The sequence below is a fragment of the Odocoileus virginianus genome, chromosome 9 (assembly GCF_023699985.2).
Source record: "Odocoileus virginianus isolate 20LAN1187 ecotype Illinois chromosome 9, Ovbor_1.2, whole genome shotgun sequence".
NCBI classification, from domain to species: Eukaryota; Metazoa; Chordata; class Mammalia; order Artiodactyla; family Cervidae; genus Odocoileus; species Odocoileus virginianus.
The window spans coordinates 74272802-74288448 of record NC_069682.1 but is presented as its reverse complement, the minus strand read 5'-3'; the positions used below and the strand labels follow the sequence as shown (position 1 = coordinate 74288448).

At 46.8% G+C, this 15647-nt stretch overlaps 1 protein-coding gene across 5 annotated transcripts in view; it reads left to right on the top strand.

Annotated features, from left to right (window-relative positions):
- Window positions 1–15647, top strand: part of ATP9A (ATPase phospholipid transporting 9A (putative)) — a 124083-nt gene that overhangs the window by 59998 nt on the left and 48438 nt on the right. For all 5 annotated transcript variants that reach the window (XR_011489670.1, XM_020888914.2, XM_070472763.1 and 2 more), the window contains exons 10-13: window positions 953–1029; window positions 5675–5835; window positions 6073–6215; window positions 7169–7281. Coding sequence is in view for 4 of the 5 variants with exons in the window: in XM_020888914.2 (XP_020744573.2) it covers window positions 953–1029; window positions 5675–5835; window positions 6073–6215; window positions 7169–7281 (494 nt within the window). In the remaining variant the exon portion in view is untranslated. The remainder of the gene's footprint in view (window positions 1–952; window positions 1030–5674; window positions 5836–6072; window positions 6216–7168; window positions 7282–15647) is intronic.

The window sequence follows — 15647 nt, the reverse complement described above, 5'->3', positions numbered from 1 at the left end:
CTTTTCTGATGTTAATGGGCTTTTGGGTTTTCTTTTAGAAATTTTTTATAATTGATGTCTTTTTAAAAAACAAATGATGACACAGGGATGGAAGGAAGGGGTACGGGGGCTCTCAGGAAAGAGCTGCCATCCAGATGTCTGCCAAAGGTTCTGGCTGCACCCCGACTCTGAGCGGAATCACAGCCCGTGGGAGGAACGTGCTCTGATAAGAGGAGCGTGTTCATAGGTTTCAAGGGTAGCTTGTGAAGTTGCAGGCACCTCTGGAAGCCTCTGAGGCCAGTGGCATAAAGCACAGGCCCCCTCCCCTCCACCTCTCCTGTTCTCCGAGGTGGCCGGGCCCGCAGGCCAGCAGTGCCCAGTGATGCATTTTTTTTTTACATTAATGTATATTTATTTTTCGCGCACTGGACCTTCGTGGCTGCACCGGGGCTCTCTGGTTGCAGAGTGTGCTTCTTGTTGCCCGCGTGGGCTCTGTGGACCCGGCTTAGCTGGTAAGGCCAGCAGGTGCTCGAGCGTGGGCTCAGGAGGTGGGGCGCGGGCTTAGGTGCCCTGCGGCGTGTGGGTCTTCCCAGCCCTGGGGTCGAGCTGCTGTCCCTTGCATTGCCAGGCGGATTCTTCGCTGGACGGCGGGGAAGCCCTGAGCAGTGGCGCGTTCAGCAGTAGCGGGGACGCCGTGTCTTCACTGACCTGGTGGCCGCCACTGGCCTGCTGTGGCTGTTGAGGCTAATGAAGATGGGGGCTGTGTTTCACTTTTTTTGTTCACTGAATTTAAATGTGAATGGGCACATGCGGCTGGGAGCTTTCCTCTTCCCGTCTGTGTGGGCAGGACGTTGGTTGGCCCTGATATAAGTCAGGGACTTTCTTGAACTGCGGAGGCTGGAGCGCGGCAGACCCTCTGAAAGCCTGCCTGTCGGGACTTACACTTCTCTGCCTTGTGTTTTCTTCGTCCTAGGTACCGTCGTGGGTGTTGTTCTTTACACGGGGAGAGAACTCCGGAGTGTCATGAACACCTCGAATCCTCGAAGTAAGGTGTGTACACGGCCGTAGGATGTGTTTTCATGCCAGAACTTTCTGACTGATGTGGTTTGATGATTGGTGTTGGTGGGATGACGAGCAAGACACAGGAACCCCTAAAAGTGTGACTTCACTTGTATAAACTTACTGCGTGTGTGTGTGTGTGTATGCTGTGCTAAGTCACCTCAGTCGTGTCTGACTCTTCGCCACCCCATGGACTGTAGCCCGCCAGGCTCCTCTGTCCATGGGATTCTCCAGGCGAAAATGCTGGAGTGGGTTGCCATGCCCTCCTCCAGGGGATCTTCCCAGTCCAGGGATTGAACTTGCGTCTCTTAGTCTCCTGTACTGCCAGGCAGATTCTTTACCCCGTCACCACCTGGGAAGCCCATATATGTATTTATGCACACACCATACATAAACACATATTCAAATTCGTGTTTGAAGATACTGTGGTTGGGTTCCAGACCACCACGTCAAGGGCATAGCACTACAAAGCAAGTCACATGAATATTTTGGTTTCCCAGTGCCTATAAGTTATGTTTACACTATTCTTTAAAGTGTGCAGTAAAAGCATTGTGTCAAGAAATGTACATACAATAAAAATACTTTGTTGCTAGAAAATACTAACAGTCATCTGGCAACACAGGGTTGCCACACACCTTCAATCTGTAAAAACACACGGCACCTGCAGAGCTCTCTGCAGGTAAACAAGGAACGCCTGTGTGTGAACACATAACATTTTAAGGTTCAAAATGAAGTATTGAGTCCCGAGGGGCTCCCCAGGTGGCTCAGCGGGAAAGAATTCACCTGCCAGTGCCGGAGACTGATTCACTCCCTGGGTCGGGAAGATCCCCCGGAGGAGGGCATGGCAACCTACTCTAGTGTTCTTGCCTGGGAAATCCCATGGACAGAGGAGCCTGGTGGGGCTGCAGTCCATGGAGTCACACAGAGTCAGACATGATTTAGCGACTAAACAACCACAGTTGAGTCCTTGCTGTTTGCCACATGTAGTAATAGAGCAGCCTGTCAGCACACGGCTGCAGCCTCTTCCCAAGAGAAGTGGCCTGAGAAGCACCGCGCTCTAGCGAAGCTGCGCAGACCTGGATTCAAACCCACACGGAGCTGCTTGCTTTGGCACGGTCCGCGGGGTCAGTTCTGGGGTCCACCTAATGGCCCTGTTACTGCTCGAATACACGAGGGCCCTCACTCCCAGCCCCACCCCTCCTCCAGTTTCTTAGAGTCAGAATATTGCAGAATGATTTCAGTACCATGAACAAATATCAGTCACTTCATCCCACCATTACAGTCCCCATGACCACCATCATTACAACTATCAGTTCAGTTCAGTCACTCAGTCCTGTCCGACTCTTTGCAACCCCATGGACTGCAGCACGCCAGGCCTCCCTGTCCATCACCAACTCCTGGAGCTTACTCAAACTCATGTCCATCAAGTCAGTGATGCCATCCAACCATTTCATCCTCTGTCGTCCCCTTCTCCTCCTGCCTTCAATCTTAGGGTCTTTTCAAATGAGTCAGTTCTTCACATCAGGTGGTCAAAGTATTGGAGCTTCATATTTAGGAACAGTTCTTCTAATTACTATTCAGTACTGATTTCCTTTAGGATGGACTGGTTTGATTTCCTTGCAGTCCAAGGGACTCTGAAGAGACTTCTCCAACACCACAATTCAAAAGCATCAATTCTTCAGTAGTCAGCTTTTTTATCGTCCAACTCTCACATCCATACATGACTCCTGGAAAAACCATAGCCTTGACTAGATGGACCTTTGTCAGCAAAGTAGTATCTCTGCTTTTAAATATGCTCTAGGTTGGTCATAGCTTTTCTTCCAAGGAGCAAGTATCTTTTAATCTCATGGCTGCAGTCACCATCTGCAGTGATTTTGGAGTCCAAAAAAATTAAGTCTGTCACTGTTTCCACTGTTTCCTCATCTATTTGTCATGAAGTGATGGGACCAGATGCCATAATCTTAATTTTTTGAATGTTGAGTTTTAAGCCAGCCTTTTCACTCTCCTCTTTCACTTTCATCAAGAGGCTCTTTAGTTCCTCTTTGCTTCGGCCATAAGGGTGGTGTCATCTGCGTATCTGAGGTTATTGATATTTCTCCCAGCAATCTTGATTCCAGCTTGTGCTTAATCCAGCTTGGCATTTTGCATGATGTACTCTGCATATAAGTTAAATAATCAGGGTGACAATATACAGCCTTGACTTACTCCTTTCCCAATTTGGAACCAGTCTGCTGTTCCATGTCTGGTTCTAACTGTTGCTTCTTGACCTGCATACAGATTTCTCAGGAGGCAGGTAAGGTGGTCTGGTATTTCCATCTCTTTGAGAATTCTTAACAGTGTGTTGTGATCCACATAGTCAAAGGCTTTGGTGTGGTCAATAAAGCAGAAGTAGATGTCTTTCTGTAACTCTCTTACTTTTTCTGTGATCCAACAAATGTTGGCAATTTGATTTCTGGTTCCTCTGCCCTTCCTAAATGCAGCTTGAACATCTGGAAGTTCATGGTTCACGTACTGTTGAAGCCTGGCTTGGAGAATTTTGAGCATTACTTTGCTAGTGTGTGAGATGAATGCAATTCTGCGGTAGTTCGAGCATTCTTTGGCACTGCCTTTCTTTGGGATTAAAATGAAAACTGACCTTTCCCAGTCCTGTGGCCACTGCTGAGTTTTCCAAATTTGCTGGCATGTTGAGTGTAGCACTTTCACAGCATCATCTTTCAGGATTTGAAAAAGCTCAACTGGAATTCCATAACCTCCACTAGCTTTGTTCATACTGATGCTTCGTAAGGCCCACTTGACTTCACATTCTAGGATGTCTGGCTCTAGGTGAGTGATCACACCATCGTGATTATCTGGGTCATGAAAATCTTTTTTGTACAGTTCTTCTGTGTATTCTTGCCACGTCTTCTTAATATCTAATGCTTCTGTTAGGTCCATACCATTTTTGTCCTTTATTGAGCCCATCTTTGTATGAAATGTTCCCTTGGTATCTCTAATTTTCTTGAAGAGATCTCTAGTCTTTCCCATTCTTTTGTTTTCCTCTATTTCTTTGCATTGATCACCGAGGAAGACTTTCTTATCTCTCTTGGCTATTCTTTGGAATTCTGGGTATATCTTTCCTTTTCTCCCTTGACTTTCACTTCCCTTCTTTTCACAGCTATTTGTAAGACCTCCTCAGACAACCATTTTGCCTTTTTACATTTATTTTTCTTGGGGATGGTCTTGATTCCTGCTTCCTGTATAATGTCACGAACCTCTGTCCATAGTTCTTCAGGCACTCTATCAGATCTAATCCCTTGAATCTCTATGTCACTTCCACTGTATAATCGTAAGGGATTTGATTTAGGTCATACCTGAATGGTCTACTGATTTTTCCTACTTTCTTCAATTTAAGTCTGAATTTGGCAATAAGGAGTTCATGATCTGAGCCACAGTCAGCTCCCGGTCTTGTTTTTGCTGACTGTATAGAGCTTCTCCATCTTTGGCTGCAAAGAATATAATCAGTCTGATTTCTTTATTGACCACCTGGTGATGTCCATGTGGAGTCTTCTCTTGTGTTGTTGGAAGAGGGTGTTTGCTATGACCAGTGTGTTCCCTTGGCAAAAATCTGTTAGCCTTTGCCCTGCTTCATTTTGTACTCTATTACATTTATCCAACTATATTACATATGTACAAGTTTATTACATATATCCAACTATATTACAACTATAAATGCCACTTATTTGAGGTTTTAGCCTTATCTGGGACCATGTTTGTGCAAAGTGATGGGTTTCATGGGCTGGTTCCATTTTTTTTAAAACATGCTTTAAGATAGATAGTCATTAAAGTAATAATGTTCATTAACGCAGCACCTAAAAATCAGATGCCACTGGTGGTGTTTGCCCTGAATCTCCAGGCAATAGGGAACCAGTGCGTGGTGTAGAACTGGCTCATTTCACAGGTCGCTGGGGGCATGGTTGAGGCCATGCAGTGCACAGCACCCCTGAAGGCAGCAGTAACCCGCTTATGTGTTTCCAAGCTAAATCTTTAATTGTTAAGAAAAAATCAAAATGAGATTCCTTGAGGTCCCTGGGATGTCGGTTAGCCCGTGGAGCCCAGTATTCTCTCCCAGAGATGTGGGGCTCTGCAGAGCCCGCTGTCTCACCCAGGGTGCAGGTTCCCGGGGAGGCCCAGGTTCCCGGGGAGGCCCAGCCCCCCGGGTGAGCTGTGGCCGCGCCAGCTCATCACGTGTCCGTCCGCGGGCCGCCCTCAGACCCCCGGCGGGCTGTGGCTGCACCGGCTCATCACGTGTCCGTCCGCGGGCCGCCCGCAGACCCCCGGCTGGCTGTGGCTGGGCCGGCTGTGGCTGCCCCTGCTCATGTGTTCTTCTGCGTGCCGCCCTCAGACCCCGGGCTGGCTGTGGCTGGGCCGGTTGTGGCTGCACCTGCTCATCATGTGTCCGTCCGCGGGCCGCTCTCAGACCCAGGTGAGCTGTGGCTGCGCCGGCTCATCACGTGTCCGTCCGCGTGCCGCCCTCAGACCCCGGGCGGGCTCCCGTGCGGCTCATAGCGTGTGTCTGTCCGCGGGCCGCTCTCAGACCCCGGGCCGGCTGTGGCTGCGCCGGCTCATCGCGCGCTTCCGCCCTTGTGCCGTCCCGCAGATCGGCCTGTTCGACTTGGAGGTGAACTGCCTCACGAAGATCCTCTTCGGAGCCCTGGTGGTGGTGTCGCTGGTCATGGTCGCCCTCCAGCACTTCGCCGGGCGTTGGTACCTGCAGATCATCCGCTTCCTTCTCTTGTTCTCCAACATCATTCCCATCAGGTGCGCTGCCAGCGAGCTGCTGCCGCGGCGTCTACACATCTCTGTTTATTCGAAGGTCATGCTTTTGTGGTTTTGAGAAGGAGCTGGTCCGTTATAAAGGGGTGACCTGGAACAGGTGGGGTCTCATTTGTGCCGACTGTTACGGCGCCCACGATGTGTGATTTAGAATCGGTGTTGAGAGAACAGCCAGCTGTTTGTGTGTATCCTGTTAACCTGTGTGCTCTGGTTTTCTGTCAGCCTGCGTGTGAACCTGGACATGGGCAAGATCGTGTACAGCTGGGTCATTCGCAGGGACTCGAAAATCCCTGGGACCGTGGTTCGCTCCAGCACGATTCCGGAGCAGCTGGGGAGGATTTCCTACCTACTCACAGACAAGACTGGTGAGTGTCCAGGACCCTTGCAGAAGTCAAAGTCAAAGAAGATGCTTGGAGTGTCTTTCTGGAGGTTTTAGAGATGAGTGTTGCAGTTCTTTTATCCTCTTCATCTTTGGATGAAGATAGACTCCTTGGTGGACATGATGATGATAGCAGCAAAGCCTTAGTGCTAATCGTGTGGAAAAGCACTGTTCTGGGTGTCCATATATAGTCACTTAATCCTTCCCTGATGTTGTGAGTTTGGAGTTACTAAGTGACTTTGTGGTTATGTGACTTGTCAGAAGCACATAGTGGCAGAAGTAGGCTTTGAACTCAGACAGACTGGCTTCAAGTCCTGACCTCGAAACCACATCTCAAAATGCCGCTTTACAGTTTAACACCTGTCAAGTTATAAGGTTGTTGTAGTGGTTGAGAGCAAGTGAGGAGACCTGGGTTTAACCTTCATCTCTACCATCTAGTGAACATGGGATAGAAGGGGATCTGTCGCAAAGATCCGGGAAGTCAGAGCAAAAGTAGATTTCAGGAAGGAGAAGAAGCGGGCAAGTTCTGGCTGTGTCAGTATCAGGATGGTCTCTTGACTCTACTCATCTGTTGTCTGTGCGTCTGCCTGCTCAAGGTTTTGATTCCTTCATGATAGAATCTGATTGGCCTCGTGTATATCATGTCCCGCCTTCTTGGCCAATGGAATGAGTCAGGCACCCTGATTGGCATTTTCTCTAGACCGTCCCAGGGACCAAGGATGGTCATTCCCCCTGGAACCTTAAGGTTCTGTTTTTAGATGAAGTTCTCGGATTCCAGGCTGACAGACTATCACAGATGTCTACTCCAAGAGGAGCAGTGCCAAAACCAGGGTGTGACATAGAGTAAAGTCTCAAAAAAAAAAAAAACGAAAAAGCTTTAGTCACTGTTAATAAGAGCTCCAGGATGTAGGCACACTTACTCCCTGTTTTGTGTTTCAGGAACTCTTACCCAGAATGAGATGGTTTTCAAACGGCTCCATCTCGGCACGGTAGCCTATGGCCTCGACTCAATGGATGAAGTTCAAAGCCACATTTTTAGTATTTACACCCAGGTAAAGCCTTCTGTTTCGATACCCAAAGTGAGTTTTAAAAATATTTACTAACATCTGTATTGGGAAGAATTCATATGATTCATCCGTTAAATGTGTACAACTCAGTGGGTTGTTTGGAATACTCAGAGTTGTGTGACCCTCGCCACAATCTGTTCTGTCTTCATCACCTGAAAAAGAACTCCTGTACCCATGAGCAGTCACTCCTCGCTTTCCCCCACCCCACCTTTCCTTCCAGGCCCCTGGCAATCACTGATTCTTCGTATTTTGATTAAACCTGTGGTTGAGGTTTTTTTCCCACTTCCTCATCCCAAGGGTTGATCTACTGAACTACTACTAATGGATGATAGGGGAGACATGGAAGAAAATTATTTGCCAATAACTAGTACCAGAAACGGAGAAGGCAATGGCACCCACTCCAGTACTCTTGCCTGGAAAATCCCGTTGGTGGAGGAGCCTGGTGGGCTGCAGTCCATGGGGTCGCTAAGAGTAGGACACAACTGAGCGACTTCGCTTTGACTTTTCACTTTCCTGCATTGGAGAAGGAAATGGCAACCCACTCCAGTGTTCTTGCCTGGAGAATCCCAGGGACGGGGGAGCCTGGTGGGCTGCCGTCTATGGGGTCCCACAGAGTCAGGCACGACTGAAGCAACTTAGCAGCAGCAGCAGCAGCACCAGAAAAAGCTCTGAGAACCTAATGCTTCTCCTTCAAGTTTATACACGTTTGCTTTTTCCTTTTCCCCAGTTATGAGCAAAAGCAATCAGTAATGGACTGCTTGTGACATAATTATGGTGTAACTGATGAGCTTTAGTTTGTCATCTCTTTTCAACTCAGCAGTCTAGTGGAAGAAATGATCAGAAATGACTATCAATTTATCTGCTCCTGTTTTTTTCCCCCGCTACAAGATTTTCCAAAACCAGTCTTTTTTTTTTTTTTTTTTGGAGAAAGATATTACTTGTAAGTGTCCTAAATGTTAGACCAGTGGATGTCCACCTTGGCTGCTCATCAGAATTCCTAGTGATGTTTTAAAAAACAAGTAGAATAAAAGCAAAACAAAAGACTTTGACATGGGCCTGATACCTTAGAGATTCTGACTCATTCAGATGCCAGGAGAACCTGCACTTCTCTGTGTTAAAGGGAAGATGATAAAGAAGCAGTTCCCTTGGTAATTCTGAAAACACACCCAGAGCTAACATAGATTGCGTTAGACCAGCTATGGGGTTATGACACTGGTTTGAGGACAAGATAATAAAGAAACCATTTTTTGCTTTAATGTATCCAAGTAGATAGTGATTCTGTAGTCAGAAGGCCAGTTAAAAGTGTGTTTTTGTGTAAGGATTAGAGATGGACTCTCTCAATGCTTAGTGGCACGATTAGAGTCAACATTTAATTTTCCGGGACATTTCCTGGGGGGCACACCTGGGTTTCCAGGGTGTCTCCTGAACATGGCAGGGCAGGGAACAGAGCTGGAAGCGAGGGTGGATTTTAAGTGAAGAACAGCTCATTCGATCCATGTCGAGTCACTTCCTACAGCCAGCCACGAAGCACCTGCCATTCTCTGCTGCTGGTGTGGGCATTGTGGCTTCACTCCAAGTGTATCCGTGGACCTTTCTCAAAGATGGACTTTCAGACTGTTAGAAAATCACAAGGACGTGGTTGGGCTGAGGGGAGAAGCCGCAGCCCACCCCAGTTCCTTGCCCCCTCGCCTGACTCGTCTTCCCTCTGTCGTGTCGTGGTCTCTACTGGGCTCCGTGTGTTAGTCTCTAGGGGGCTCCCCTCTTGGCCAGCTTCTGCCGCCCTGTCAGAGCTGGTGGCTCCCAGGTCTGCATCGACCCGACCTGGAGCTTTAGCCTGGAATCCTTGGCATCCCCGCTCAGGCGTCAGGAGGGCAGTGTGCCCACATCCCATCCTTCTCCCTGCATCCCCCACGTGGTTGTGTGATGTCGTTCTCGTCTTTGTAAGCACCATGCCCCTTTGGCCTGTGAGCTCCGTCCAGGGGTTTGGGAAATGCCCCTGCTTCCTTCCCCGTGGCTGCCTGCCTGCAGTCGCAGGCCCGGCCCCCAGACCGTCCGCTTGGCTTTGGTTGTCATCCCCTCACTCACTAGGCAGAAGCTGCACTCTCCCTTGCCTGGCTGTTTGCAGAGACCCTCTGCAAGATTCCCTGCTTCCTTCCTCCCCACCCTGGTCCTGGCAGCAGGGTCTGCGGCATCCAGCGTGGCCTGCATCCCCTCCCCACCCTCTTCCGTGGTTCAGCCTCTCCTCCCACTCACCCCAACACACCATGGCCTGCAGCTTTCCAGGCAGGGTGAGCCACTTCACTTCTGTGTCTTGGAGTAGTCTTCCCTCTGAACCGGCCCCCAGTGCCCTCCAGACTCCCCAGCAGGGATCACCGTGTGGATCGTCAGGCTTGTCAGCCCCTCCGGGTCCCGCCTCCCTCGGAGCCCCGTGTCAGCGGTGCTGGCCTGCCGACGGTCATATCAGACAGTTTCATGCTGCAGTACCTGCCCTGGGGGGAGACACAGCCCTGCCCCTTCTGGTGGTGTTTTTAAGAGCTTGTGGTGTTGACAGAAGCCACCTTTCTCAGGATATTTGTCTAGTTCAGCTTTGTGGCCCATTTTGGGGGGAGCACAGATAAGCCTCTTAAGTGCTGAAAGTCAGAAAACAACATATTTTACCATGACCCCTCATCGCCCTTCCTTAGCAGAGGCTTGTAAATTGACTTGCCCATCCTGGCCTTCAGTTTAAAAGAACGGGTGTGATGGGGAGAGGCCGGGGCTGGTGTGGACACACCCCGCCCCCAGGGAGGCCGTCTGCCCCCTTCTCTCTGGATAGGGAAAAGCCTGCAGTAAACACACGGATCCTTTTGTGACGACAAGTATGAAGCCTTTCCTGTGTTTTGTTTTTTTAAACAGCTTTATTGAAGTATAACATACATACCATAACATTTAGCGATGTTAAGTATACTGTTTAATGCTTTCTTCAAGTAAATTTACAGAGTTATGGAATCATCCCCACAATCCAATCTTAGACCATACCTGCCCCCCCCCCCCCCAAGTGGGATTCTCCTGAGCCTCTAGTCATCCATCTGCCCTTTAGAGTTTAATAATAGGATGTTTATAACAGTGTCTCCTGAATACAGCGTTTGGAACTCCTGTGTGAGATGGCCAGGGACCGAGTCAGAATCTCCAGGAGTGAGTGGCAGCTGGACTTAAAATTTTAACAGGTGAACCAGCTGATTCCAAAGTACAGCGGAGGTACTACAGCTACTTTGAATCTAATTGTTGTTTAGTTGCTAAGCCATGTCTGATTCTTTTGTGACCCCCATGGATTGTAGCCCACCAGGCTCCTCGGTCCATAGGATTTCCCAGGCAAGAATACTGGAGTGGGTTGCATTTCCTTCTCCAGGGGATCTTCCTGACCCAGGGATCGATCCTGCTTCTTCTGCATTGGCAGGGGGATTCTTTATCACCACGCCACCTGGGAAGCCCACCTTGAATCTAAGGTCCGCCATTATTTTTCAGAATATCACTGTCCTAGATCTGTAAACTCCAAAACAGAGGGTGCAAGGTGACCCATGGAGGTGTAGGAAGGAAAGATTTGAGAGTTCACTCACACTTCATTTTCATCTTCAAAATTAAAGCGAAATTTAAACCTTACTAGGAGCATGAAGATTGACCCTGGGACTCTCACTCGATTTATCAGATGGACATTTGTCAGGTACAGTCCTTGAAGTGTCCTGCAGAAGGAGTCAGAATTCTGTGATTGTTTATTTTCGAAACACTGGAATACAGACTGTGTTTTATGAGTGTCTAGGTGACTGGTTTTAGGGATGTTATTTAACTAAATTAACCTCATAAAGAAGGCAGGTGGTTTTACAAGATTCCTGCAGGGAAACTCCAGATGATTAATACAGGCCCGAGCAAACCACAAAGAAATGGCCAACACATTATGAGGGAAACCCGTGACAGGCTAGGGAGATGTGATGATTTTTCCTCTGGCTTACTGATTTACTTACTGACACCTTTAAAAAATTGAGAGATGGTTCACAAACCATAACATTTATCCTCTTAAGTGTACAGGTCAGGGTTTATTAGTATATCCTCAATATTCTGCAATCACCAGTGCTATCTAATTTCAGTCTGTTTTCACTACTCCAAAAAGGGACCAACCCTGTCTCTTAGACTCCCACCGTTCCCCAGCTCCTGACAACCACCCATCTCCTTTTTTCTCTGTCGGTTTGCCTGTTGTGGACATCTCAGATGCCTGGAACCAATCAATACCTTTTGCACCTGGCTTATTTCACTTGGCGTAACATCTCCAAGGTTTTTCCAGGTTGCAGCACATGTCAGCACTTCATGCTCCTTTATGGCAAACAGATACGACAATTTGAATCTGTAATTTTAAATAATTATAATTTTGAATCTATGATCCTGAGTATATGTTATTTTGAACTTTTAGCTAATTCTGTGAAATATGCCCTCTTCTTTTTATCACGTCATTTTATAACTTTTTGTTTCTTAATGCACAATACAGTATGTATACAACTTGAATACACATGTGGAGAAGGTACTTAATTTTTTTTCTCAGCATGTTCAAAATATTTGAGATGAGTAGTCTATATATTGCCTGGAATATGGAATCATCTATTTTATTTTACTCATCCCGGCAAGTGGAAGTATATTTAACTTTTATTGATATATGTGTCTGAGAAAAATAATGACTATGGGAATTGGGAACCATGTGGTGTCCTTTGTCAGAGAAAACCAAGACCAGTGCCTTTGAGTGTTCTTCTAGGCTGTTTTATATGGGTACATTCTTTTTTTGTTTGTTTTTTTAACATAGTTCACATTATTACACATTTTGATCTGTGAACTGTGATTTTTCACTTAATAGTTTGTCTCTGATACTGTTTTAGGATTTGTTAGAGTTGGAATTTACTGAGCAGTTTTTGCCTTTTCTTTTCAATGAATATGTTCGTGAATGTGTGAGTTTGTGATTCACTTTGTGCACAAGACGTATGCACAGGATGCATTCGGTTATCAGTAGGTGCTGTGTTCCAAGTAGTGTGTCTCTTGCTTTCTGCATCCATAGGAAGCATCGAGAAGGTTATGTTTTCTCGGGGAAGAATTTTTACTTGTGAGTTTTTCTCTGGGACACAAAGCTTATTTTGTTTTTTAGTCATTAAAAAAATTCTAATCCTTTCTTAGGATACATTTTTTTGGGCTACAGGAAAAAAAAATATGGATCGGTACAAAGAAAAAACACCGAAATCACCTGTATTCACATCAGCAGAGATAACTGGTAACAGCTGGCCGCATCGCACGCTAAGCCGTCTGCCTGCCTTTGTGTGTCCGTGAGAGGCGCACTTCGCTTCTCTGGCTCTGGCTCTCTTTTCTTTCCAACAAGAAGTCATTGTATTTTTATAATTCTTTTAAACTAGAGTTGAGGATCAAAATTATGTGTAGAATTGAAAAGTATGTATATATTCATGGGCCCTACTGTATTCTTTAAGTGACCGGGACCCGGGCATAAATATATATATATATATATATATATATATATATATATATATATATATGTATTTATATTTATATATATTTATATTTCTTAAAATCTTTCCTGGTTATTCAGAGAAGCATTTCTGATTAAGACCCACTGTTAGAATAACATTGTCCATCTTCTCTCTTTTTTTTCACACATGTCATAATTATGATCCTTTTGAATGGTTTTATCACTGGGCCATATGGGGTAGAGGAGGAACGCACCTAGGAAGGAAAATTTATTGAGATGGCAAAAAACACAGTCATTAAGTCAAATCATATTGTAATGCAGTATTAAAGAACTCCAAAAAATAAAAAACTGAAAACGAAGGCAAAAATTCAGATCTTGAATCGACAGGCTCTGGCTCAGCACTTGCACAGGTCGGTCTCACCGTCCTGACCCTGGCTTTGTGGCAGCAATGGCTGCGTGTCTGGTTCCCAGCCTCGCCGTGACGACGTCACGGGCGGGATCAGTCTCTGTTGTGGCGGCCAGCCTGTGCATCATAGGATGTCTAGCAGCATCCGTGCCCTCCACCATCTAGATGCGTGTAGCGCACCCCCCTCGCCTCTGTGACAGCCCCACGTATCCCCAGACACTGCCCAAGGGGGAGGGCAGAATCTCCCAAGTTGAGAACCCCTGTGTTGTATGTGGTTCAGTTTCAACAAATTGAAGTTTGTTGCCTTAGTTGTACAGAAAGGTGTGTACTATTATATAGTAAGTGTTAGTTGCTTAGTCGTGTCTGACTCTTTGTGACCCCGTGGACTGTAGCCCACCAGGCTCCTCTGTCCATGGAATTCTCCAGAAGAATGCTGCAGTGGGTAGCCATTCCATTCTCCAGGGGATCTTCCTGACCCAGGGATCGAACCTGGTTTCCCACATTGCAGTCACATTCTTTACAGTCTGGGCCACTGGGAAGCCCGGCTATGACATAGTAAATGCTGTGTTCATTCAGTCACTTAGCCTGTAAGTCAGTTGACTCATTTGGAAGTTGCATCTCTGAGCCTGCCTCTAGAAGAGTGGCCCTTTGAGGTTGATGAGTTTTCGGCTCTGAGCTTTATTTGGGGAGTGCGGCAGACCTGTTGAAGCAGGGAATCCTCTTCAGTAGTGTACTTCTAGGCAGTTGCAACCCATTCATGGTGTCTGCTGATCTTATGAATGTTCATAAGTGGTAGTGTTTTCCCTGCGTTTGGAAAGAAGATGGATAAGAGAAGGTGGATATTCATGGTGACTGAGCATTTAATTTTTGTATTACTCTTTCCTGAAATATAGGCTGGGGTTCTCATCAGGAAATACCCTTGCCGTGGATTATTAACGAGAAATGGAGGCCTCTTTGTTTCCATGGAGTCTCCAAGTCTCATTTGTTTGTTGGGGTGGCGTGGAATGACCGAGACACCCCATGGTGTGGGACACCCACCCCGGGCCCGAGGTAGGGGCCTTTGTGTGCGGAGAGCTTGATTCTTCACCTGACTTCTGACCTCACCAGGGCCTAGCGTGTCCTCCCTCCTCAAGAGGACCGGTGGTTTCCCCCCTAGGGCAGAAAGGGCCATAACCTGCCTCTGTGGATACCACATCTGTTTTTATTTTCCCCTGGTATTTTTTAAGTAAGAAGAAATGTGTGTAGGTTAAAGGGCCTATGGGGAGGAGGCTGGAGATAAACACTGTACAATGTGAAACTTTTCCATATGGGCAACGTGAGGATGCCTAACGACTGGACCCAGTGCGAACACTGGCTGAGCCCCTCGTAATGACCAGCGCCTTCCTGGTATGTGGGGATCACCGTTTGGTACGTGGATGAGCCTTTCATTTGCAGATTAAACCAGACCTGTCTTCCCTGAAACACCTTAGTGGTGTGTGTGTGTGTGTTTAGTCGCCTCAGTCATGTCCTATTCTCTGTGATCCCATGGACCATGGCCTGCCAGGCTTCTCTATCCATGAAATTCTCTAGGCAAGAACACAGGAGTGGGTTGCCATTTCCCTCTCCAAATCTGACCTGAGACAGGCCAAAACGATCTTAGTAGTAAAGGGGGATGAGTATCAATTTCAGAGAGAGACAAATGAACTTGGAGGCAGCAAATCAGTGATGCTGGTCTGATTCAGTCATCGTCATCTTCTAGTTTATTGTCAAGTAGTTCCCTGATCTGAGTGGGGTCTTTGCAAAAATCTGGGCTTTGTTTCTCTTTTTGCCTTGCTCTGGAGTGGTTTCACCTGGAATGCAAAGCCCCAGGGCTCTGTGTTAGCCCACATTTAAAATATTAGTGGAAGTATCTGACTCCTGTAGACATAATCAGATTGCTTCTAAAACCCAAAGGTTTGTGAAAGATGCCCTTAATTCAGCCTTCCCTTCAAACCCACTGTTGCTAAAACTTGCCAGCCAGAGCAATTACTTTGTCAAAGGTCTTGTTATTGCTCCTAATGGTAAATAATAATTTGGTCCAGGTGCTGAGGAATGTGGGCAAAAAAATGAAGACACACGTCTACGGCCAGAACATAAATTACAGAACTTTTGGGGGGAAAAAAAAATTCTTGATTTAGCCTCACTACGAGAGGGGACCTTTCTGTAAATCTTCAGTCCTCGTTATAATTTTAGAGTTAAATTCTTTATAATTAAAAGCACTTGGCAAATAATGATTCATTTAAACTGTAGTTCTGATATATTACTCTAATTATTGTTACCATGCAGCGCCCTTTGGCCTGGAAGTGAAACCCGTGTCCTTTTGACACCAGAGGTTAACAGAGCAGGAAGCTAGAGCAGTGTGTGTGCCTGCGTGACCAGAATAATTTAGTAATTGTCTAATTACCTGAGGAGTCTGATGCCACTGCTAAAAAT